At 40.7% G+C, this 25434-nt stretch overlaps 3 protein-coding genes across 3 annotated transcripts; all 3 read left to right on the forward strand.

Annotated features, from left to right (window-relative positions):
* The first annotated feature begins 1125 nt into the window (after positions 1-1125).
* washc5 (WASH complex subunit 5) lies at positions 1126-13786 on the forward strand. Its single transcript, XM_031742707.2, has 29 exons — positions 1126-1286; positions 1801-2061; positions 2894-3039; positions 3210-3294; positions 3512-3612; positions 3948-4140; positions 4252-4404; positions 4569-4682; positions 5150-5321; positions 5911-6038; positions 6374-6503; positions 6830-6942; positions 7416-7582; positions 7903-7978; positions 8772-8882; positions 9252-9392; positions 9930-10010; positions 10140-10241; positions 10407-10586; positions 10734-10858; positions 11006-11168; positions 11344-11446; positions 11520-11599; positions 11719-11822; positions 11998-12127; positions 12308-12404; positions 12646-12799; positions 12974-13061; positions 13338-13786. The coding sequence occupies exons 2-29, from the start codon at positions 1876-1878 to the stop codon at positions 13392-13394; spliced, it is 3480 nt and encodes a 1159-aa protein (XP_031598567.1). The 5' UTR covers positions 1126-1286; positions 1801-1875; the 3' UTR covers positions 13395-13786.
* Positions 13787-13837: 51 nt separating this feature from the next.
* nsmce2 (NSE2 (MMS21) homolog, SMC5-SMC6 complex SUMO ligase) lies at positions 13838-19241 on the forward strand. The gene is made up of 6 exons (XM_031742670.2): positions 13838-14244; positions 14939-15051; positions 15665-15818; positions 16683-16774; positions 17549-17655; positions 18354-19241. The coding sequence occupies exons 1-6, from the start codon at positions 14130-14132 to the stop codon at positions 18463-18465; spliced, it is 693 nt and encodes a 230-aa protein (XP_031598530.1). The 5' UTR covers positions 13838-14129; the 3' UTR covers positions 18466-19241.
* Positions 19242-20792: 1551 nt separating this feature from the next.
* Positions 20793-23133, forward strand: lratd2b (LRAT domain containing 2b). The gene is made up of 2 exons (XM_031742718.2): positions 20793-21012; positions 21325-23133. The coding sequence occupies exon 2, from the start codon at positions 21515-21517 to the stop codon at positions 22337-22339; it is 825 nt and encodes a 274-aa protein (XP_031598578.1). The 5' UTR covers positions 20793-21012; positions 21325-21514; the 3' UTR covers positions 22340-23133.
* Positions 23134-25434: the final 2301 nt, after the last annotated feature.

A 25434-nucleotide genomic window follows, 5' to 3' on the forward strand; every position in this document is an offset into this window, starting at 1 on the left:
ACAGCGTGTAGCATGTGGACAGCTGGGTCAATGAAGAGGCAAGCAGCTGAATCTAAATTGCATCTGTCTCTGTCAGGGTTTCGCTCATCCCCGCTATAAAACGCTTTGGAATAATGCTGCTCCAGTGGCTGGGCGAGAAAGGCAGCACATTAGGCATAGCTCTCTTTTGCCATATGTTACACCCTGTGTCCCATTTCCTTGTCAGTCACTACTCTGCACTAATGATGAAACTTAAAACCATTAAGGGCAATCTGTAAAAACAGCCTGGGACAGAGAGTCTTTTGCATCTCAGAGATAAAATGAGATTAAGATGATAAAGCAATTTTGCAGGAAAAGACTGACAGCCCTTGCACCACATTGGAATTTAATTATGGGGGGGACACGCTGTACAGTCTGCTGTGGCACACAAAGACATCAAATGGCTCGTGATTGAGATGAAACCTTGTTCTCGTCACACAGAGAGGTGGCAGGTCAAACAAACAGCTCTCACCATCTGAATGCTATTAACCTCTGGCTCACACTGCTTTGAGGGAAGGGCCTGCCAGCGTGTTAGACTTATCGGCAATAAAGCTCCAATTCAATCAGAGTTTTGAAGGAAACATGAAGGCTTGTGCTAATTCATCCATGGTGGCCATGTACTGGTCATAGAAACTTTTTTTTTTTTTTTTTTTTTTTTTTAATGTATTTATTTTTTTTTATCCAAGTTGGGAACGTGCAAAAATAATGCTTCAGGCAAATATATTTTTATGCAACAGTAGTTAGAGGAAGGTCTGGTTCAGATGCCTGCAAGAAAACACTTTTTTTTAGGGGGCGTGATATTTGTCGACTGCAAACCATATTTTGAATTTCTTCCCTGTGGATTTAATTTCAGTTTAGATCCTATCCCTATGGAGCAAGAAACCTGCACACAGTCTGGTCCTGAGTGTGTGGTGCAGCAGCAGCGAGACAGATAAACTGAGGGTTTAGTGGATCTCTGTCGCCACCTAGCGGAAATATGCACACATAAGGGATCTGCCTGATTTGACTTCAAAGGACCGGCTTCAGTTAATCTTAGCTGCCCTTCTTATTGCTTGTTATTAATTCAGGAACGTTTATACCATGGTATGTTTCGATAATAAAACAAGCAATAATACATCAGCCTATCACCATGTAGTGGAGGTCAAAGCGTTTGACAAAGTTGTTCCCGCTCGACTCCGGGCAGTGGGTGAACAGAATCAAACACAACCAGCAGCAAAGTCATGTGGCTGGTCATGAGGAAGTAAACAGGGAAGAGGAGCTGCAAGGAGGTAAGTACCTTTCTCCAGCAGTGTTGGGGTTTTTAAACGGTACACTTTCGACTCAGACATCGAAATGTAAATGGCTAAACACTCACGTGATGTTTGGACCTGTGCACGCGCTCGTATGTCATCTTCAGCGTAAGATTTAATGAAAGTAGTTAGCAGGTAGGCTACATGCTAACGTTAGCTCAGTGATAACTAATAGTTAGAGGTAATACACAATCATATACTAACCTCGGTTCTGTTTTTGGTCTGTCTCTAAGAAACAGGAACATTGGAAAACCCAAAGGTTTTTAGATTTTACAAACGCAGACACGTCAAGATTGAGATGTGAGAAAATGATGCTTACAAATGATAATAACATTTCCTCGTCGCAGTGCATTATTGTTGTAATAATGATGCCAATAGATTGTAATAAGCTCTTTCTGTTGTCTGTGCGACAAATGTCCTGCAGCTTCAGAAAGGCCTCAGAGCCTGCATTTTGTTTTAAGTTCACTTTTTTCACTTTCCCTTTGTCTTTCAGGTGTAACTACAGTATTTGCTGCAATAAAGCTTATTACACCATCTTCTTCCTCCTCCTCGTCCTCCTGTATCCATTATGGTGGACTTCCTGGCAGACAACAACCTGTGCGGCCAGGCTATCCTCAGGATAGTTTCCAGAGGAAATGCCATCATTGCTGAGCTCCTACGCCTCTCTGACTTCATCCCTGCAGTTTTTAGACTCAAGGACAAAAGTGACCAGCAGAAATACGGAGACATTATCTGTGACTTTAGCTACTTCAAGGTATGAACTACATCAGGAATTCAAAAGATCCTTTCATTAGCTGGGACCACTTCCTCATTGAGATTTGGCAGGATTTCAAGTAGGCGGTAGGTGGAGTAAACATGAATTTGGGAAAGCCTCAGAGCGGATTGGCATTAGCTCTTGGGCCAGGCATGATCAGAAAATGTATGAAAGAGGATAATCTGATTGTAAAGTGTATTTTAATTCTGCAGCCGTTCACCGCTAACAAAACATGTACTGGTAGAAAGAGGGGAGTTTCACAGGGTTGCCGGTAGGTAGCGCACAGTAGTGGCTGCAGTGACTCCAGAGATTGTATGGATATATGCCATGTGTCCGGGGGACACATTGACTATTTGTGAACATTGTCAGCTTTGTATGTAAAACTTTATATTCAGTAATGTATTTGACTTACTTTACTTTTTTACTTATTTTGACTTTACTTTGGCTTTACTTTTTGACTTACTTTATTTTTAGTAAGGGGAGTGCATGAGATGTAGTCCTGCTCCTGAAATTCACATAAATGATCTCCAATTAGTCTGTGGTGTAAAGTTTACCGTGTTTGTACTGAGAAAGCTGCAAGAGCTTATCCAAGTCTGTATTTGAGGAAACTACACACACAAAGGATACTCAGTTTTGCAGTAGTCAGCACAATGAGATATTCAGTTGATGTGACTGGGATAAATACATAATCCCTAATGGTTTTGACGTTCAGCTGTAAGTCTTCCTAAAGAGCAAAAGATAATAAAAGCAGTATTATTGCTTTAGTTTCAGCTGTCTTTTGACATCGTTTGGATTTGCTTTGCATTGTCACACAATGTTGCTTCTTCTTCAGGGTCCTGAGTATTATGAAGGAAAGCTAGAAGCCAAACCGGAGCTTCAGGACTTGGACGAAGAGTTTAGAGAGAACAACATTGAGATTCTGTCAAGGTTCTATCTGGCTTTTGAGAGCGTCCACAAGTACATAGTGGATCTTAACAGGTATAATGAGATGGAATTATTTCAATGGGTTTGGGATTTCAGCATGTCTTAATCAAATAGAAACTAAAACCACAGTGCTTGACCGTGAGGAACACTGTTTTCTGTTTAACCACATGCTAAAAAGCCCTGTTTTAAAAGATGTCGATGAGCTATTTTTTACCTCTCTTAAGATATTTAGATGACCTACATGAGGGTGTTTATATTCAGCAGACCTTGGAGACTGTGCTTCTAAATGAGGATGGGAAACAGCTCCTAGTAAGTAACACAAATGCAAATTCATTTTAATTTTGTAACATTACAAAACAAGTCTGCATTACATGCAGGCTTACATCTTTAAATATCTGTTCCTGAATTGGTTAGAATTAGTCGCCCGTGTCAGATGAATGTGCATGCTTAACCCTCAAAACAACACATCAAAACGAAACGAAACGGCACTCCAGGAACTGATTGGTCATTTTTTCTCTTCTCCCAGTGTGAAGCTCTCTACCTGTATGGAGTCATGCTGCTGGTTATTGACCAAAAAATTGAAGGAGAAGTCAGAGAGAGGATGCTGGTTTCCTATTATAGATACAGGTGCGCTTGTGACTCACATCCCCACACATCCACATGACACTCTCTTTGTGACTCACTTGCTCAGTGCACTCCAATCACCTGTTAGCCAGTGAGCTTGCTTCCAGTGAGGGTGAGTCACTTACTTGACTCACCAAAAGGTTAACTCCTATGTCAGTTTAAGCTGACACAAAAGTGTACACTACACACAGAGGGATGCTGTTTACCCATGAATAGCATTCCAGTAGTATTTCACGGCTATTAATAATTCTTCTTCTTTATATTATTACTTTTTGGGGGGGTTATACTGGCACCAAAAATGCATTCTTCTATTTGGAAAAACAAGTTTTTTTCTTCAGTGCTGCCCGTTCTTCGGGTGACTCCAACCTGGATGACATCTGTAAGCTCCTGCGTAGCACCGGCTACTCCAGCCAGCCTGGAGCCAAACGACCTGCCAACTACCCGGAGAGCTACTTCCAGAGAGTTCCCATCAGTGCCACTTTTACTAGCATGGTCATTGGGAGGCTGCGCTCGGACGACATCTACAACCAAGTGAGAAACATTTGGTCCAAAATCTCTTTGTGGTTAAACTAAATAACAGATCTTGTCCCACCATGTTTCCCTCATTACACATTTTTAAGATGTTTTCCTCCTCTCCTCCAGGTTTCTGCGTATCCTCTACCAGAACATCGCAGCACAGCACTGGCTAACCAGGCGGCCATGCTCTACGTCTGCCTCTTCTTCAGCCCCTCCATACTGCACACCCAGCAGGCAAAGATGCGGGAGATAGTGGACAAATACTTTCCTGATAATTGGGTGAGGCACTTGTTAGGTCTTTTCCATTTGCAGTAGATCTGAATATAAACATCTTTATAAAATGTTATGTCATTTATTTTTAAATGTGTGCCATGTTTTGGCTCAGTTTTTTTTTATGTTGAGCATATTTTTCTGAAGTGTAAATGCTCTCCCTCTCTCTGCAGGTTATCAGTATTTACATGGGGATCACAGTGAACCTGGTGGAAGCCTGGGAACCATACAAAGCTGCCAAGACTGCGCTCAACTACACCCTGGACTCTGCTAACATCAAAGAGCAGGTATTAAAAAATACATTAGCTTCAATGTCAGAGAGACCTCCGATTCTTTCATTTACAGTCCTGCAGTGTGCTTATCTGTTGTGTGCGGGTAGTGATGACAGTGTCCACAGAATTTGTAACACACCCAATTGGTGTGCACAGAATGTAAACAGAAACAAATTTCAGGAAGGCATTCATAAACTTTTCCAGGAAAGCTCATTTAAAATATGGGGATGCCTGTAGAGCTGCACGCTGTAAGAGTCATTAAAAAGTCCTTTCTCTCTCTCTCACACACACACACACACACACACACACAGGAGCACACACACACACACAATCACACATTTAGTAACTTAATCACCTGCAGCAGACCAGGCCATTCTTACTAATGACCACTAGTGGGAGTGAATGTATGAATAATTGACTACCCCGAATGAAAGATGGTGCACTGTATTCAAGAGCCATGTTTTTTTTCACCAAACGTGTAGGCTACTCGGTATGCAGCCAGCATGGAAAGCCTGAGGCCTCAGGTGCAGCAGCTGCTAAAGGAAGGTTTCCTCAGGGAGGAAATTATCTTGGACAACATCCCAAAACTGCTCAACTGTCTGAGAGACTGCAATGTTGCTATTCGCTGGCTGATGTTGCACTCTGCAGAGTCAGGTGAGATACTGCGGTTTCTTTTTTCCTCATTTGCATTGGTGTAAGCACTTGTGTTGCATTTACAGTCCTGTGAAAAACAAAGTAAACCCCATAATTCAGCTTGTAAAACAACTTTTAACAGCAACAACTTGAAGTAATTTTTTCTGTATGACACTGTGGAGGACTTTTTGGCCCACTCTTCTTTACAGTGTTGCTTCAGTTCAGAGCATATCTCTTTTAAATGCCACAGCATTTCTATCAGGTCGAGGTCTGGACCTTCACTGGGCCATCGCAGCACCTCGATTCTTTTCTTTTTCAGTTATTCGGAAAATACACACACCAAACTAACCATTTAGTTATTTTTAACTTCCTCTGAGCATTCCACAGTCTGACCTGTAGGGTGAATTGCCAAAACGTCAGCTTTTATAGAGGTGCTGACACTTGATCAGTTAATCAAGTGCATTTGATTTAGCAGCACCTGGCTGCCACTTCGCTCCTATGGGAGCAGTAACTTATAAGTTATAAGTTACGTTATAAGCCTTACACTTATAAGGGTGGTGTTGATGAAAATAGTGTATTGATTTGTGATCAGTCATCCTCTGTCTCATAGCCTATGACCCAAACAACAAGCGCCTGCGTCAGATCAAAGACCAAGTACTTAATGACTCCAAGTACAAGCCTAAGATCCTTTTCCAGCTGCTGCTCGACACAGCTCAGTTTGAGTTCACACTCAAAGAGGTGAGAGTCTTTCATCAGTGTTACATAATATAAATGATGACAGGGAAAAAAGTGAAAAATGTTAAAGACAAAAGTGTAGCATTTCTTTAAAGTGATCTTTTCTCTTTTTTTAAGAGTAAAAATGGAAAATGAGTTCCTTTATGATTTCAAAGTGATCTGTCCAGCTGTAGTCCTCGTTAGGTGTGTCCGCCTGGTTGCCTGTTAGCCTACTGTCAGGTAGCATATGGCTAGCCAGTGTGTCATTTGGAGGGGACACAAATGTAATGTTCTAATTACGCATCTCATCTGACTAATCCTTCCTCATCAGCTTAGCATCTGCGCTATTCCTCTTCCAGATGTTCAAGCAGATGCTGTCAGAGAAGCAGATCAAATGGGAGAGCTACAAGAAGGAGGGATCAGAGAGAATGACTGAGCTGGCTGAAGTCTTCTCTGGTGTCAAACCTCTTACCAGGGTGGAGAAAAATGGTGAGTTACACTGTGAGGCTGGATAAGGTGAAGAATTGCACACAGCGTGAAAAAGAAGTTCTGACTATGGGAGCCTCAGCCATGCAGCTTGGATTATTTCAGTGTTGGGACATGAAATCTTAAAAGATTTTAAGCTTGAAGGCGTTCAGAGGAAAATGTTGAGGAAGGGAAACAAGATGGAAAAAATGCATTAAAGGTACACACGCAGGGAGCGGCGGATTAAATTTACATCTGTCATACTTACCTCGAGCGTAACTGCCACTTGTGAAATACTTTGGTAACATTTTGTATCTGCTTCAACGACACACTTTTACTGTGCTTTGCAGAGAACTTACAGGCCTGGTTCAGGGAAATCTCAAAGCAGATTGAGTCTTTGAACTATGAGGACTCCACGGCTGCTGGGAGGAAGACAGTCCAGCTGATACAGGCTCTTGTAGAGGTGAGCATGATAATTATATTTCAGCATGGCTTTATATTTTTGGATTAGCACAGTGTAAAGTAACAATGGTGCTAATACTATGTTTTGATTGCCTTAACTTCATGCATAGAAAACAAGCAAATCCAAGTACAATGTTTCAGAATGGTGGAAAAATTAAGAGATGATTTTTTTTTGTTACTGCTATTAAATGCATGTAAATAGAAAGACAGAGGATTATGTAATAGGAATATTGTGTTGGCTCAGTGGATTGCAATGCCATCATTTTCTGCTCTGTCCTGCCAACATATATTAAAAATACTGAACTGGAACTAATAGAATTTGGCAGCAAAGCTTGGAACATGTTTATATAAAGCTGCTGATAATTGCAAGAAATGTAATCAATACCAATACAAAATTATTATTACTATTTTAAAAAATATTGAAAGGAAAGCTGTCAGTCTGTGCCTATAAAACCTTCTCCTTTTGGACTTCAGGTCCAGGAGTTCCACCAGCTGGAGTCCAACCTGCAAGTTTGTCAGTTCTTGGCTGACACCAGGAAGTTCCTGCACCAGATGATCCGCACAATCAATATCAAAGAAGAAGTGCTTATTACCATGCAAATAGTTGGAGATCTGTCCTATGCGTGGCAGATTATTGACAGGTATTTACTTATTTGTTTACTTAATAAACAAAATAAGGCCAGAGTAAAGTAGTTAGTTTAACTAGTGTCATATATAGACACAGTATCTCTTAATTTTGTCATCAGGTTAGTGAATCTTAGTGGAACACAGTCACTGTGCACTTCACTTGGTGTGCAAAACAGCAGCAACTCATTCTGCTTACCTTTCTATATTGCAAACCATCACAAAACCACCACAGAACACTGCAAGTGTTTTGGCTTTGATTTATTTCACTTGTGTTTTTGGTTTGTCTGTTTTGATGAATTCATCTTTTTTTCCTGACTTATGCTTTATTTTACAGCTTTACATCCATTATGCAGGAGAGCATCAGAGTCAACCCATCCATGGTTACCAAACTGAGAGCTACATTTCTGAAGGTGAGGGTCTATTTATGTCTAGGAGTGGGACAAAATATGTCGATTACAATACATCCCACTGCTTCCTCTTGCAATATGACTGTCGACTTGGTGCTAAACAGTGTTTTTATCAAACAGTTCGACTTAACAGATTCACTACTTCATGACTCATTGTAGTTGCACTCATTATTTAGCATATTAGAGCTACTTTCCCCCTTCAGTTGCACCAATATCTTCATGCATCACAGATAAATGTCTTGCGAAATGTATGAGTATTGCAGATTCACTGTGGTAGCATTTCATGAACAAATTTACACGTCCAACATATACACAGTCGTTTTTGGACTCGCCTATTCTTAATGCAGCTGTTTACACCGATCACGTAACTTTGCTGAATGAATTTGCAACATTAATTTTTTCGAATCAAGCTGAACTTTTGAGATTTTTTAGATCCAAATAAACAAATCTGACTAATCAAGCCACTGCATTTGTCAGCGAGTGTGAAGTTGCTCTAAACATGCACCCGTGCTGAGTAAACAAATTAAAAAATTAATACTTTTTTGCCTAAAAAACCCTCAGTTTCTTCCTTTTCTTGTTTAGAAACATCAGGAGCTTCCTTATGATTTCTGTCGACTTCATTTTTTGTTCTGTGTATTTTTTACGGACGAATTTTCCGCTAAAATGTCTACATTACACAAGTATGCATCCAAAAAATTCGGAAATTCGTGTCACTTTTTTGCAGCCTGCTCAGCGTGTAACACCTGGACTGATTAAAACACAAAATGTGTGTGTGTGTGTGTGTGTGTGAGACCAGCTGGCATCTGCATTGGATCTTCCATTGCTGCGTATCAACCAGGCCAACAGTGCTGACCTGCTGAGTGTTTCTCAGTTCTACTCTGGAGAGTTGGTGTCCTATGTGAGAAAGGTAGTGTATGATGTCATTTTTTTTCTGCTTCTCTTTCCTCTTACAAAAGCTTCTGCTTTGAAATGTTTTGGTCTAATATTCTCTTAGTGTGTAGTCTCATAATTTTAACAAATGAGCTCTGCGTGCTGCAAACCGTTTTTCAGTATCAGTGCTGTAGCAGCTGCAGGAATGATGAATTTTTGAGAAACAATCTGTTTGGCAAATGTACCCAATAAGAAGTGCTTAGTGCATCTGTACCTTGACGTTGTGGCAACTTCTGAGCTATAACTTTATGCTGGAAGATTTTTTCCTTCTGGCTATACTTGAGATCCTTGACCTAATGGATATACAATAAACAGTCCTTTTTTTAAAAAATCGTCTTGCTTCCAGGTGCTGCAAATTATCCCAGAGAGCATGTTCACTTCGCTAGCCAAAATAATCAAGCTTCAGATCCACGACATTATGGAGGTGCCCACACGGCTGGATAAGGACAAGCTAAAGGACTACGCCCAACTGACGGCTCGCTATGAAGTGAGACAAACTATTGTGTATGAAACTGTCTCCTTCCCCTTGAGTTATGTTCAGAATGTCACTGACGTAAAGAAAAGGGAAAAAATATCTTCAGATGTTGTATAAAATAAAATAATAAAAAAAATAGATAAGAGAGCTCATTTTGTTCTGTTTTGATCTCGCCTCATCAGCTGTATGGGAGTCGGAGGCAATCATGCTAACATTTTTCAATCTGCTCACAGCTTTTGATGTGAAATACAAATTGGAAAAGGAAGCGTGATATGGAAACAGATTGTGCCAGCAGACTTAGTTGAATTGGATTAATTAGAGTGTGAAGTACTGAAGTTACTTTTTAATTTTTTTTTCAGTCATATTTGGAATTGCAGTCCAGTGCCTTGAAATTAAAATAAGATCATTGTAGAGTGGAACTTTTTTTGTTTTTTAAACTGAAAATCAATCAAAACATTGGCTTTTATATCAATGATTGACATCAATATTATTCATATATATATTATATTTTTGCATGCCTAAACATCGTTCTGTTCTGTGTCTTTGCAGGTGGCAAAACTAACTCATGACATATCTATTTTCACTGAGGGCATTTTAATGATGAAGACTACTCTCGTTGGGATTATCAAGGTAAATACAGTGATTAAGGTTTCTGAAATTTGAGAACAAAGATTTCTGTCTTTCAGAAGATTAAAACAATCCTGCTGAGGGATTTGGTGCAGTACAGGTTTGCTTTATTAACACACTGTGATGTTTAAGGTGGATCCTAAGCAGCTTCTGGAGGATGGCATCAGGAAGGAGCTGGTGAAGAGGGTGGCTTATGCATTGCACAGAGGCTTAATCTTCAATCCAAAGGCAAAGGTGAGACACTACACCTGCTGTATATTATGGATTTTTAATCTTCAGTTAAAGTTTGTAATATATATTCTGTATGTTGACCAGTTTCCATGTTAAGTTTCCCAATGATATTGAAGGATTAACAGCAGTAAAATAAAATAAAAGAGAAAAAATACTCAACTCTTTCAGCCCAGTGAACTGATGCCCAAGTTGAAGGAGATGGGCGCCACCATGGATGGCTTCTACAGGTCGTTTGAATACATCCAGGACTACGTCAGCATTTATGGCCTTAAAATCTGGCAGGAGGAAGTGTCCCGCATCGTCAACTATAATGTGGAACAGGAGTGCAACAGTTTTCTCAGAACCAAGGTCAAACTTAACACGCTTTCTCCTTTTCCCTGAGTAGTGCACTGAGAGCAGTTTGTCCCTGACTGATAGATAAGAAGTGTTCTAGTTGTTTGGCTGTTTCTCAGTAATAGCAGTTGGCTGATTGGCTTGTTTCTTGCTTCTCTTCAGATCCAGGACTGGCAGAGTGTGCACCAGTCCACCCACATTCCTATTCCCAAGTTTCCCTCTGTGGATGAGTCTGCCACCTTCATCGGTCGTCTCTGCAGAGAAATCCTCCGAATCACTGATCCCAAGTATGTCTCATCGGACATAACAGTGGAAGTGAAATAAGAGTTAGTGAAATTAGCAGAATAACTGAGTTTATATCTGAGGATGGAGGAGAAAAAAAATCTTTGGTTATGCAGTTTACTGATGGTGGAATACACTGGTTCTTCCTATAGGTTGACATGTTACATTGACCAGATGAACACCTGGTATGACCTGAAGAGCCACCAGGAGGTGACTAACAACAGATTGTTCTCTGAGATCCAGAACACCCTGGGTACATTTGGCCTTAACGGACTGGACCGCCTGCTCTGCTTCATGATTGTCAAGGAACTTCAGGTATTTACCCCAATATTTACCTCAGTATCCCCCCAAAATTGCACCCCACCCCCCAAAAAAGATGCCATTCAGGTCAACAAAGATAAAACCCTGAAATCATGTCAATCTTGGCAGTGTCTTTAGTGCATGTGGTATGGCTCCCAGATTGTAGTGATGTGTGTGTTTGTCTCATCAGAACTTCCTGACAATACTTCAGAAGACCATCCTGAAGGACAAAGCTGTGGTGGAGGTCTTCAGAACATTGCAAGGTGCCGTCAGTCCAGTTCAAGGCATTGTGGGTAGGTATTCACTTAGAGAATCTATAACCTGCCTTTTCTTGTACAGATCTCATTATTGTTTTTGTTGCTGTAGCAAATGCCAGCAAAGTCTACAGCAGTGCTGTGGCCAAATCCCAGAAGATCTGGGGTACATATCAGGAAGCCATCATGAAGGTACTGCTCCATGTTCTCATGTTAATGAATAGAAAATAAAAGTAAAAAATTGTCACAATTTTCTGATGAAAATAATAAAATAATAATAAAATAATTTTGAATGCATATGTTTATTGAAGGTTGGTCAGATGCAGATTCTCAGACAGCAGATCGCTAATGAGCTTAACTACTCTTGCAAGTTTGACTCCAAACACCTGGCGGCTGCACTGGAAAACCTCAACAAGTCTGTATATTCTTGCCATAATGCCACTGAGTCGTTGTTTATGTGTTTCCATTACTTACCCCCAAGTGCTACTCTGTGTTAATGACTTTTGTGATGGATGCTTCTGCTAATTGCATCATGTCTGTTTTAGTCTCACACTGTTCTTTTATGCTCACTCTGATTATGTTCTTGCCAGGTCTCTGCTGGCAGACATTGAGGCCCATTACCAGGACCCATCCCTGCCTTATCCTAAAGAGGACAACACTCTTTTGTACGATATCACTGCCTACCTGGAGGCTGCTGGCATTCACAATCCTCTCAACAAGGTTTGAACAGAAGGGGCATCTCTTCCCACATAATCAGTTAGTCTTGTTCTGATTTCACCTGAATCGAAATGAGTCTTTTCAATGACGACCACAAATGCAAGCTGTTTTTTGCTTTCTTTGGCTATACATTAGCAGATGTTCGTGTTCAGACTCTTTTTGTTCTACTTATGCTTCACACAGATCTACATCACTACAAAGCGCCTCCCGTACTTCCCCATCATCAACTTCCTCTTTATTATTGCTCAGCTGCCTAAACTTCAGTACAACAAAAACCAAGGTGATTTTTTCCCCCATTAGTTTTTTGTTTGAAGTTGATCAGAGATCAGGTTACACAGTTTTGAGTACAATGGGTCAGTCCTTGCCGCCTCTTCACTTACTTCAGTTGCAGCAGACTTTATTATTTTTCAGAAAGCGGCATTAAATATTATGGATTTGTTTTTCCCCACATTTTTCTGCTAACGCACAGTCCCTGAATGTCTCTGAATGTGGTTTTAATTTGATGTTTTGTCTTATGGTAGGAATGACCTGCAGGAAAGCAACAGACCCGGTCGACTGGCCTCCACTGGTGCTCGGCTTGCTCACCCTGCTCAAGCAGTTCCACTCCAGATACACACAACAGTTCCTGGCTCTCATTGGTCAATTCATCCGCTCAATCATGGAGCAGTGCACAAGGTAGCAAAACAGACTTCACAACTTCAGAAAGATTTCTAAAATAAGATTCGAAATCAAATATTCTGTGTGGTAGGTTTCCTTGGTGATGATTGCGGATCGTGTTACCGGACATAAAATGTATCTGGTTATAGCCTCATGAAATCATATTAAAGCTTCCGTTTGATCCTGTTATAGTCAGAAAATCCCTGACATGCCTTCTGATGTGGTGGGAGCTCTGATGTTCCTTGAAGACTACGTGAAGTACACAAAACTGTCACGTAAGGTAGGTGCAACTTTCCCTATATTATTTGTATTAGTGTTTGAAAATATTTTAAGTGGTTGTAAATGATAAGAGTTGACAAAGTTGACAGTACCCAGGGGTAGTAGTAGAGCTGAAATGTTGAAACATCAATATGCTTAGGAGCATTATTATTGGACAGCCAGATTTAATACCCATCAGCTATGGGAACAGATTTTAAAATACTATTTTTTGCATCTGTACTCTACTATATTTGTGTAACAGTAACATGTATTTCCTTGTGTTTTCTGTGTTTTTAAGGTGGCGGAAGCTCATGTGCCCAGTTATATTTTTGATGAGTTCAGGACAATACTGTGAAGATATGGATGAAGATTTTCATTTAAACATTCGGGTTTTTTGCCGAATGTTTTTCCACTGCAGACATTTTGTCTCAATGTAGTGACTGCACAGGTGTTACTAATAATTAACAACTGATTTGTTAGGTTTAAGTGCTCCAGCAAGCGTGACCACAGGTATTAATACTATTTTATTATTATTCACTGTGCCTATTCTACAGTGATATGTCAAATGTGGGGCCTTTTGATTTGTTTACTTACATTTCATTGTGCTATCAGTGTCTTGCACTTACAGATTGTAAATTAAAAGAACATTAAAATGCAAATAAATCACTCTTACAACTTTATGTACTAAGATTCTGTGCCATTTATAAATGAAATGGATTAATAAATACGTTTCTTTCTATTAAAAAAGCAGTTTTGTTTTCCTTCCGTTTAAACATATTTTGTTAAAGCTTTTACTTTGAAAAACCATACCCGGAAGTTAGAAGTTAGCTTCTGTTGTGGCTCCGTTTTAGCGGGTGATTTGTGTGCGTTTGTATAGCATCCACAGTTTCTATAGTTTATTTACGTTTCGCTTGTTATTTTTATACTAAAAGCATTACTGAAACAGATTGTACTTGACGTTCATGTAGGTGTCGGTCATTTTGCCGGCAGAACTAGATACCTGTTAGCAAGCTAGGCTAACGTTATCGTTAATAGCACATTAAATTTAGCTCTGGTTTGTAGTCCCAAAGTAATAAAGGTAGCTTTCACAATGTCTCTGAGCGCTGTTCACGGAACTCTGTCGAGTCTGAAATCCTGTCAGGCTGATATCGGGACAGGTATGGACATTGTGACAGACGTGGCTATGGACCTGGCGGAAGCTCATGGTAAATATTAAAGATTTTCTCAATATAAAGCTCACCAACTCCATCTATAATCTCTACATTATTTATAAACGTTAAAATATATCTGGTAAGCGAATAATTAATGTTTTTGGGTGCTTTAGATTTGTTTTTAAGGGTTATAACTAATTTTGGAGCGTACATTTAAAGTACTTTGCAAAAGACTTGGGCTACCCATCATTGGCTAAAAAGGAGCCAGACCTTCGTAATGTTTTCAAAATAGTCTTGTGCAGTAGTTCTTTGGGCTTTCTGGAAATGTTGCAAGGATTTTCCTTGGACATTGACTGCTTTTTTATTGACCATTTTTTAGGAATGTTTTTCATTCTTTGTTAAGCCATTGAACACGGACCTATGAATCACTTTAATATTAAAAAACAGAAGGCACCTACCTCAAGGAACCCAGTGGCATGTCTACATATATTAAATAACTTAGCAAAGAACTGATTTTAAGTTGTATCATTAGGCACTTTGTGTTTTTGCGACAGGCGGCTAGTAACATTTTTTTTTTTTTAGTTGAATCTATGAAGAATGCAAGAGATAACACAATTGGACAGACATTACATAGGATTTTTGCACAAAGAAGGTGATTCCCAAAGAGCTGCTAGCTGTTTGTGTGCGTGTGTGTGTTATGGTGTGACTGCTTAAGTGAATACTTCTTTGGTGTGCTTTTATGTTAAAGATGATGAGATGAACCCGGGCATCAAAGAGATGGAGGCCATGATTCTGGAGTGTGCCAAGCTGGACAGGGAGATTAACTACTTTGTTGATGTGGTGCAACAAGTCACAGCTGAGGTGAGAGCAGCCTGAAGGTTTCCTTGCATTAGGCGACAGAGATAACGGATATTTCAACAGTGTGCTTAAACTTTGTTCATTGTATAGAAAGTTTTGATGCACCATTTGTAGTGTAGACCCATCAGGTGATCCCTACTTGACTCAAGAGGAACATGTCATTATTGTCTTTAAATAATCATTGCATTGTTAATGCTGCTATTTCTGCATAAAGTGAGAGCTGCACATTAGAGCTCTTAAATGTGACACAGTTATAAACATAATAACTCATAATGAAGTCAATATAAAAGTCAGTTTAGTGACATTTTTTCAGCACTTAAATATTTTCAGTGATAATGGGGAATGGGACCACAACACACGCACATTGTTCAGCGGCATCTGATTCTGCCTTTACTAACATACAGCTCAGCAGGTTAGATCACATCGTCAGGAATGGCTGAACATAATCTTGTGCAGAGTGCAGCATATGTCACCATGGTGACATAGCCGATGAGTTGGAAAACTCTTAACACTATGTTCAGAAGAAGACGCAAACCTCGGGCATTTGTGAAGCATTTCTGAATTAAATACAAATGTAGATTATTGCAAATTATATAACACATTTCAATCACTGTAGGTTACCACTCAGCAGCCGGAGGCTATGTTCAGCCTGTCTGCCAAAGTGAAGGAGCAGTTCACAGAGAAAATAGCCCGACTCTCTGATGCTGACCTGCACACTCACCAGAAAGTAATGGCTTTCAAGGAAAGTGTCAAAAACTCTTTCAAACAAGGTAAGGCCTGTGGAGAGACGGGAGAGATTTACTTGAATTAGACTCACCGCAGTGCATTCAGGACTTCTAATGGACTTTGATAATAGCAGTGCTATCGGAGGACTTCTTGCTGAGCAGAGAGATCTTGGGATGTGCCTTTTTTAGGATAATTAGCTTCATTTTAAAACACGCAGCTCCCTTTGTTTACCGTTGAATGATTGTTTCCCTGTCACCCTGTGGCTGTTATTTTCTGCTTTTTAACTCTTACTAATTACAGCTATGCCGGCCTCATATAGTGCCATGCTTTTGTGAGTCTCTGTAGGAATTATAGGCTACATTATGCTAAGTATAATGTTATTTTCACGAGCTGACTCAAAATGAAAATGTCTGAAAAAAGAGCCAAATGTGAGAACTTACTTTGAAGCATGAACTTTGTGAGCCGAGGTGATCATTGCAGTGTATTCTGTGAGGGCTTAGCCCATTGAACACCATTATTATTCACTGAATTAGTATTACTTCATGTTCCTGTTAAGGGATACATTTTGAGGATTCAGTTCTGCTTGCTTAAAGGCTGAAATATAAATATGTTGAATAGCATAATCATATGGAGAAGTTTACAAAGGCCACATATAGAGAGCAGTTTTTAATACTTTGGGCTCAAGTTAGCCTTTGAGTTCTTCAGTAGTTGTAGATGTGCCAGGACAACAACTGTAGATATGAAATTTATTTGCAGACTAAAAAAAAAAAAGATGTTGTGTATAAAGTTTGGGTGTGCATGTGTGTGCAGTAAACGTTGGTGGATGGTGGTACGTACCATCAAGTTGATTCATTTTTACTCTGAGTGGACAAATGGAAGCAAACTGCATGTGCATTGTTTGTTTTTAGCTAACCAGGAGTCAGCAGAGAGCATGGAGGAGCTCGATGAGGACATCGCTGTGACACAGAGTCAAGTCAACTTCACCTGCCCACTCACACAGGTAGATTACTGATTAGATTTGTAGATTACAGGTAGATTAATCCAGTGTGTTTTCATGCCTCTGTCTTTGCCCCAGAGGAGTTATGTTTTCATTGTGTCCATCTACGTGTCGGGGTATTCCTTCAGATTAGGCACAGACATTCATTTGGACTAAAGGGTGAGCTCATTAGAGTTTGCATGGTCACAATCCCAAAAATTTGGGCTAATTATGACAAAATTTCACACCAGTCCCAGGATTATTACAATATTAGTGTTTTTCGGGGGCGACCGTGGTTCAGGGGGTTTGGAAGCTCATTTTGTAACCGGAAAGTTGCCGGTTCGATCCCCAGCTCTGTCTGTCTTGGTCGTTGTGTCCTTGGGCAAGACACTTCACCTACCACCTACTGGTGATGGCCAGAGGGGCCGATGGCGCGATATGGCAGCCTCGCTTCTGTGAGTCTGCCGCAGGGCAGCTGTGGCTACAACTGTAGCTTGCCTCCACCAGTGTGTGAATGTGAGAGTGAATGAATAGTGGAATTGTAAAGCGCTTTGAGGGTCTCGAAAAGCGCTATATAAATGCAATCCATTATTATTATTTTCATTTGGCTCAGGCTAAAACATCTTAGGTGGGTGCCAAAATGTGTCTACGCAGAAAAAAACAAAAAACAAAATCCTGAATGTAAGATGATGTTCCTGCAAAATGCATCATTCTGATCTCGCTTGCTTGCTTGTTCAAACTGCTTTTTCAACAAAACACAGGTAACTTGAAACTTATTCTTTTGTGTCTCTGTTCTAGGTGGAAATGGTGAACCCGGTGAAGAACAAGAAGTGTAACCACCACTATGATGAAGCAGCAATCCTAAGCCTGATCAAAACAAGACACAGCCAGAAAAAGAAATGCCGGTAAGACACTGCATCTCTGAGGACCGTTAGAAAGTGGAGTCAGGTTTTCTAGCAGTAAATAACACTGCAGGCTGGCGTGGGATCAGCAGGCTGCCTTAATTTACATTGCCTTTATTATGCTGCTTTGATGTTGGAGTCAAATTAAATGTGGCTGATCCTGCAGGAACACTGATAAAATCCCAGCAGCAGTGTTGCTGTAAAATAAACTTGCCTATTGTCTTGAGCCCTGACTGTGGTCACTGCACTCAATTACTGCAGCAGTATGTTTTCCTTGTTGAGATTAGGTTTATGCTTGAAGAAATGGTGTTGTACCTGCAGTAAATGACATTCCATCAGACATCGCTTTCCCCATGCTTTAGCAGCCTCGAAGTTCCCACCGTTCAAGTCGTCCAGTTTATCACAGCGTGTGTAACGTCAGGGGACTCCGCAGTTTAGAATGCAAACATTATAATAAGAACACAAAAGATGGAAGTCCGGTTGCTGATAAGCAATCAGAATCAAACTGCGAGCACTGGCACAGGAAATGATAAAGCAAGTTTAAGCAGATGTTTAACGACTTAACAGTTACTCAACGATAAACAGGGCAAAGCTAATATGAAACTGATGCACAGAAAGCGTTTTTTGAGCTGTTCTGCAACTGTTTGTGTGTGTTTAAATGTCTGAAGCAAGTTAAGGTTCTCTGTGTCTCTGCTCCGTAGCTGTCCCGTGGTGGGCTGTGGAAACACAGATGTGAAAGATTCTGACCTCATTCCTGACCAGATGCTGAGGAGAAGGATCCAGAGCTACAAGAGGCAGAACAACCGGACTTAATGATGAACATTTCTATGGAAGTAATTAATAGTTAAAGAAATACTTTTTACTATAATGATTTTGTACACTGAGAATCCAGAATGTTAATATTGCCATCTGTGCTTTTATATAAAAATTATCATTTTTTAAAAAACTCAGATTTGTACCTTGTAATATTTGCTGCTCCGTTGAATCTGGATGACTTGTTATAGTATTTCATCTGGAGAACTTTCGTTGAGTGTAAATAAATCGTAAGATAATTACATACTTAGTATTTTCACAGTCTGTGGTGGCTAGTTCAAGAGTCTAACTGATGCAGTAAATCTACTGAACCACGAGAGGGCAGTGTTTGCTTAAAGTCAGTGCAGAAAGGTGCTTCAGGGTTTTGAGACTCTTCTAATTTCTCAGCTTCACCTACATCTAGGGTTGCAGGCCAATATGGCAACTGTAGATCCAAGAAAGGATGATCTTTTACTTTAGATAAAATAAAATCCTTCAAAAATGGGCTCAGTGAATGAGCCATAAACAAACAGTTCTTTTACATCAGTGGGAATGCACTTATGTGATTAAGCCTGCTCTCGCTCCTTGTGAAGGGTCTTTGTTTCAAAAGAAGAAACAAACAAAGGCTGCGTTGAGATGAAACTAGGTGAAGCTAATCTTTTAATAGCCTTGCATCAGGAATAAAAAAAAATATCTGTAATTGCCCTCTCTCTACAGCGAGTACGTCAAACAGCACTAAGAACATTTCACCAGTGAAGCTATTAACTGGCAATAAATGACTGGCTAGTGTTGACTCATTCATTTCTCCACTCTACTTCATTTTGAATTGCCATTCTGCAAATCTAATCTTGTTTACTACACAACATGTGAAGTCACTGGTAATTCCCCCACACACACAAAACGCAGTTTATTTTGAGCAAAGTGCACACATGAACACACTTCAGCGTTCACCACATCACAGGAAGGAGCCGTCGAGCTGTTTCCTTTGTGAGGATGTAGAAGCGTAAATATCCTCGGGAATCACAATAACCGTATGGACACAGTGCTGAGAAAAATAAACAATTTCTCACAGATGCTTTCTTATTTCTGGTTCTTGTTTGATCTGGAATTCACATTCATCTCTTCAAAAAGCTCCAGGAAGTAGGTGTAATGGATGGCTGAAACACTGTAAGCCTGGATATAAGGCCTGTCCAAGGAGGATTTTTACCTTTTGGCAGGAAGTGAACATATTATCACTTCTTGGCGAACGAGTTTTGGCCCGAGCAGCGCTTGAGCTGATTGGAAAGACGGGGTGGAGAACAACGGGTCTCCAATGAGACTTGCATTTTAAAATTCTGCTCTGACACAAGTTTCTTGTTTTCCTTCCCAAGTCCAGGAGTGGCCTGATTCTGTGCGCTGTTGACACACAGGCTTGGCAAGAAAACAACCTTCTCTAAGGTTACCCACATGACCCACCCACCCATCCACCACCTTCTCTAAAGTGAAACAGTTTCTGTACAGCATTAGGCTGCTGAAGACTACTGGGAGCAGAAGAAAAACCTAAACAATTGTGTGGCTCCCGTGTTTATGTAAATCCTCCCTGAATGGTGCTCCTTTATTAGGATTCCTGTGCTGTTACTTGGAAACTTGATCTTGGTGAAGTGCATTTCACTTTTTCGACATCCAAGCCTCACTGAGCTCAAAAAAAAAAGATTGGCAGGTGAGATGTCAAAGTCCAGTGTTTTGTTTTTGGCCTCTGAGTAAACACATAAAAAACCATCCAATTCTACTAAATCCATTTGGATGTGACTGCATAATGTTAGCTTTTGCTTTTCTACAATGACACAACCTGAATTTAAATAGAAACCTGTTAATAAAATATGAATGCGTCACCTTGGTTTTGCAGCATGTCTGAGTTAAACAAGTCAAAGTTGTCTGTAGGGATGAAAAACTGTCAGTTCCCATGAAGTTCCCACGTTATGGGAATTTCTGATGACACTTTTGTGTTATTTCCTGTTTTGTTACTTTTGTTGTGATTTAAAACTCCACTACAAAAAAATCTAGCGCCATTACTTTTTCTTACCCTCAAATATAATAATATATAATTCCATTTTAAGAACCTGCTAGTGGACAGCCACTTAAGACTTATTGCGTAATCCCCTCTCATCATTCGCACTGTTAACATAGTTATGGTCTTTATTATCGACATTTATCAAATTCTTTCAGAGCTTTTGGGATCCCGGCGTCAGTTTAAAATATTAACGTCTCCATTTCTAATGTTCTGCTGATTTTGACTGAAGACTGAACACGCAATGAGGCATAAAAAGCGTACTGTCGCTTTAAATGACAACACCTCCCAGCAGTCGTTGGATCCTGGGCGAGTTTCGCTGCAAAGAAGAAGAAAAAAAAGAAAAGAAACAGCCCACAGTGGTTCAAGCTTCAGTCTATACAGCAGAGCAAAGCACAGCGCAACAGCTTACCGCACAGGAAGGAGAGCAGGTGCCAGCGCACTCTAAACTACTCATTATTTTACTGATGAGACAACAGGAGCGAGTGAGACAGCAGCTGCTGACAGAAGCTGACCTGCAGGTGAGTGTCTGCTGCCCCGCGAGCTTACATTAAAAAAAGAAGAAAATCAGTAAGTGTAGAGTAGCTACAACTGAGACAGGCTGACACGACAGGAGCAATGTAGGTGATAGGCTACAGCACTGAGGTGACAGGAAAAGTAAAAACTGCAGCAATAAGAATAGTTGTGTTGGGATTGTTACGTGGAAACTGTGAGCCAACAGGTGAGTCAGGTCACACCTGTTAGGACTAAGCGTCACAGTTTGACTTGAAGAAATGCCTTTAATATAAATTCAACCCATTTTAAACCCATCCGTCTTCTGTGTTTCAACATAGATCGACGCAGTTGGTGTTCAATTGGAGGAAATCTGCTGGACATGGATTATTGGTGCCCTTCTTCGCCGCTTTGGATTTAGTTAGTCCCTGCGACCTTTTTTTTTTACGTGTAGTTCCCGGGGACGCCAAGAACAGGTGGATCCTGTTTCTGTGTCAGGCTCAAACCGGCTTCCATTGACCGTTCACCTTTATGGGGAATCAGGTGGAGAAACTAACGCATCTAAATTACGCGGAGGTGCCAACGTCGGACCCAAATGGGTTCGACCCGGAAGACGACGGACCGCGGATTGGCGTGTCTTACATTTTTTCCAACGACGACGACGACGACCAGGACGAGAATTTTGATCACTTTCCAGCGGACAAACACCAGGTAAACCATGAAGAGAAGCCCTTTGACCCCCGGGACGAGCTGGAGTGCGCGATCTATTATCGAGAGGAGTGCGTCTTTGAAAGAAAAACCGGAGCCGCGACTCACTCCGCGGAAAGTCTTCTGAACAAGTGCAGACCGGGAGACCTGCTGGAGTTCGTGGCCACTGGACAGTATCCACACTGGGCTGTTTACGTCGGGGACTTCCAGGTGGTTCATTTGCACCGGGCTGAAATCAAGAACAACTTTCTCACCGACGTGAGCCAGGGTAAACAAGGCCGGATAGTGAACAGCCTCTACAGGTACCGCGCGCTCCCGCCAGAGGTGATTGTGCGCAACGCGCTGGACCACGTTGGGTCAAGAGACAGGGAGCTGTACTGGAGAAATTCTGAGTGTTTTGCAGCCTGGTGCCGCTTTGGCAAACGGGAATTTAAAATCGGAGGGGAGATCAGGATTGGAAAGCAGCCGTACAGGTTAAAACTGCTGTTTTCAGAGAAGAAAAGTCACGTCCTTGAATTTCAAAGCCTGGAAGACGTAATCATGGAAAAGAGGAGGAACGATCAGATTGGTAAAGGTGCCGTGATGCAAGAGCTGGCCAACCATTTGAATACAACACATGAAATCAAAGAGGAGAATTTTGTTAACTGACACTGGATGCTCTGGTCATCTGGAGAGGATTTGAGGTTCCGCGGTGATGTTCCATGCTCCATTTAAGCGCTTAGCCCATGAGGCCACGTAAACGTGTACACTGTGCCAACAAATGTGCATATTCAGAGGGAGTTTATGGTGCATCATGAAAATATTTTTCACCCACTGTAAGAGGAATTTGTGACTTCCAACTAAAATGCTTTAACAAAGATCAGCGGGGTTAAAGCAGCATTTCCATACCTTAATTTGCATTGAAAACAAATAAAAATGAACACACCCCAGTGGCAAATATCCCTCCCTCCTTTTATAAGAAAATGAGATTTCACAGTCTCAACCCCGGGTTAAGCAACTTGTTATGGCGGATACAATTTGCATTGGAGCTTCACCTGCAATCTAATCAGTCGGGAATGAAGTTAGAAATTAACTGTCCTTAATTATTTTTCTAATCCAGCAATGCTTTGCAGAGAGGAGCAAAAAACTGTCCTTTTAGTCCTGACTGACAAGAGTGCTCAAGCTGCTTGCTCCTGTACAACTCAGGTGTTGGAGACCAACCCACAGAGTGGAAGAGAGAGACTGCTACTCAACGTTATGGTGTTTCAAGCTGGTGGATTGCCTTCTGTTGCTTTATATCCAATCATCACACAGCTTTACCTTCTCTTGGACTACTTTGTGGACACTGTTGACAGCTATGACTGGGCACTTTTATTAATTCACCTGTTACAACAGTTTATTTTTTGAAGTAGAAAGATGTTTGTATGAAGGATTATGGAAATAAATATATATTTGAAGAGTAAGGGGTTTTCTTTTTAGCGAACGGTTGGCCTTTAAATGTTTTCTGAGAGCGTTGGTACAGTGCTAATCGATAGTTTGAAACCACCAGCCTCAAGAGAGGCCGCTCTATATCCTGCATCCTGAACACCGGCCTTGTTTTTTGCACTGCGCTTGGCAATTGGAGAGCAGCTACACCCCAAACAATTCAATCCCAGCTCGCAGTTGGAAGAGCCACAGTCATACCTGTTCATCTGCTGCTTTTTGGTTTGTGGTTACGTGCAGGAAAGTGCAGGCTACTGCACAGTTAAAGCTGCCAGTTTTGATCTAAATATTTTCCTCCAAGCAGCAGCTCCCTGAAACTACTTAAACATCTGCTTTGTTAGGCTGTGTCAAGATGAGTTCCAACTGCGCTGGACATTTTTGCTTTGTTTACACCTCTGCTTACTGAAGATAAGACTTTTTTTTTTTTCAAGTTTACCCACAGGCTAAAAATGTTTCAGATCCATATTTTGCTCTCCTTCCCTCTCCTTGAGCTACATCATTTATTAAACTTGGGGCAAAGGTGCAGTTAAATAAGGTCCAGTTTTATTTCTATAGGGAAACAGTATTTAAAAAAAAATAGAAAGTAAACTGGGGGTGGGTGCATAAGTCGAGATGCCAGTGTCAAACAATGACTGAAACACTTTGCAGTGTGTTCACATACAGAGGCTGCAACGGAAATTACAGCAGGCTGTGAGGTTGTTTGAAATGCCAGACATCTTGTTTTTTCCCTCCCCTGTCTGTGCTTCAGAGGAAACCAGTGATCACAGCTAGTCAGTAGATGAGTTACTTTTTCCTCTGGTGATATTTGCGTGACGATACTGCTGTAGTCATTTTCGTGCAGGTAAAGGTCCCACTGGACTCAAAGCTGGATAATCATCAGCACCCGTACTGAATGGGAAAGCTGCCGAACACATTAGCATTTCCTCAATTCTCTGTGGTCTGCCACGGTGATGAAATACGAATCGTGTATGTTTATGTGTTGCATATTTATGATAATCAGTCATATTTTTCTTTTAGCACCTACAAACACACACACACAGTGTTAAAGCAGCTGCCAGTGGAGTTGTGTAATTGGGATTATTAACTCACATTTTTCATCATATGTGACAAAGCTAAAATTGAATTACACGTACTTCATATATTACGTTCAGTTTGATTTACTGGTCTCTACATAAACTGTATCATGTGCTATTAAAGTAGTGTATGTAATGAAAACCACACAGCTAAGAAAAAGCTAGTTGTGAGTTGAGTTGTGTACTCTGCAGCTGGTGCAAATTTGACGCTGCCCTGTGGAGTTTTCTTGCAAAATGCAATCGATTTGAAAATGTCTGAAAAGTCTTACTAGCTCGTGGTCTTCAGTGCCTTGGTTGACATGCTGCAATGCTACATCACTCATTACTTTACTGTCAGCTGCTAATATGCAAAATAATGTCAAACTGACTGTGTGATGCAAGCAAAACAGTCACCTTTTGCAGTGTTACTGGTCCAGAAGTTCACACAGTGCTTATAATTAAGCTCATCTTCAGTTTAATCAGAACCAAATTGAGTCGAGTGTCCTAGTAAAACTGAAAACTGATCAAACTCAAAAGACTCTGGAAAAGCGCCATCAGTGTGATATGCATCCATACTAGAGGAGGTGTGATCACTTTCAAAGATGTCTTTTACTTTTTGTGTTTTATAAATATCTTTTTTTTAAAATCTGTAAAATCAGGGCAAGATTTTTGATTTGACACGTTGACTCATTCATGTTGCATTTTGGCCGATGAGTCCGTCGTGTTTCCTTTGCAGGGTTGGAGGAAAGCCCACATCCTTCTGGCAAACCTGGCAAGGTTGCAGAAGCTGGGGACAAGCCAGAGCTCCAATCAAACCCACCCTGTGTTTACAAAATGTTGTTATCTACAGGAAAAAAAAAAAAAAAACTTCTTCCCACACGCAAATATGTCTGAGCTTTAAAAGAGAGTGCTTATGAGGAGATCAGATCATATCTGACAAGCCTACAGGAAGTGGGAGTGTATTTTAGATGTGGCCTCGAGCAACGGCGAGATTGTTATCCATGTGAGACAAACACTGTGTAGTGTAAATATGGATTCTTTGAGGACATTTGACAATTTCAGGTTATGTTCTGAACTACTTAGAGTTTGAATCTTACCTCAGGGGTTTTTATTAGATTGCCAGCGACTCTTACATGGAAAGGCTTGCCAGAAGTTAGGATTCTTCTTAACCATTAAAGAATGGCATTGAGAGTGGCTGCTGGGGTAAAGAGTGTGCTTCTAAGATATGAT

Source organism: Oreochromis aureus, linkage group 11, assembly GCF_013358895.1.
Source record: "Oreochromis aureus strain Israel breed Guangdong linkage group 11, ZZ_aureus, whole genome shotgun sequence".
Classification (NCBI taxonomy): domain Eukaryota; kingdom Metazoa; phylum Chordata; class Actinopteri; order Cichliformes; family Cichlidae; genus Oreochromis; species Oreochromis aureus.

Bases quoted from the DNA above. Each gene is read 5' to 3' on its own strand.
- washc5 (XM_031742707.2), top strand. From the start codon at position 1,876: ATGGTGGACTTCCTGGCAGACAACAACCTGTGCGGCCAGGCTATCCTC. The intron at 5,322-5,910 runs GTGAGATACTGC...TCTGTCTCATAG, and splicing joins GTTGCACTCTGCAGAGTCAG to CCTATGACCCAAACAACAAG. The intron at 6,943-7,415 runs GTGAGCATGATA...TTTGGACTTCAG, and splicing joins TGATACAGGCTCTTGTAGAG to GTCCAGGAGTTCCACCAGCT.
- nsmce2 (XM_031742670.2), top strand. From the start codon at position 14,130: ATGTCTCTGAGCGCTGTTCACGGAACTCTGTCGAGTCTGAAATCCTGT. The intron at 15,052-15,664 runs GTGAGAGCAGCC...CAATCACTGTAG, and splicing joins TGCAACAAGTCACAGCTGAG to GTTACCACTCAGCAGCCGGA. The intron at 15,819-16,682 runs GTAAGGCCTGTG...GTTTGTTTTTAG, and splicing joins CAAAAACTCTTTCAAACAAG to CTAACCAGGAGTCAGCAGAG.
- lratd2b (XM_031742718.2), top strand. From the start codon at position 21,515: ATGGGGAATCAGGTGGAGAAACTAACGCATCTAAATTACGCGGAGGTG.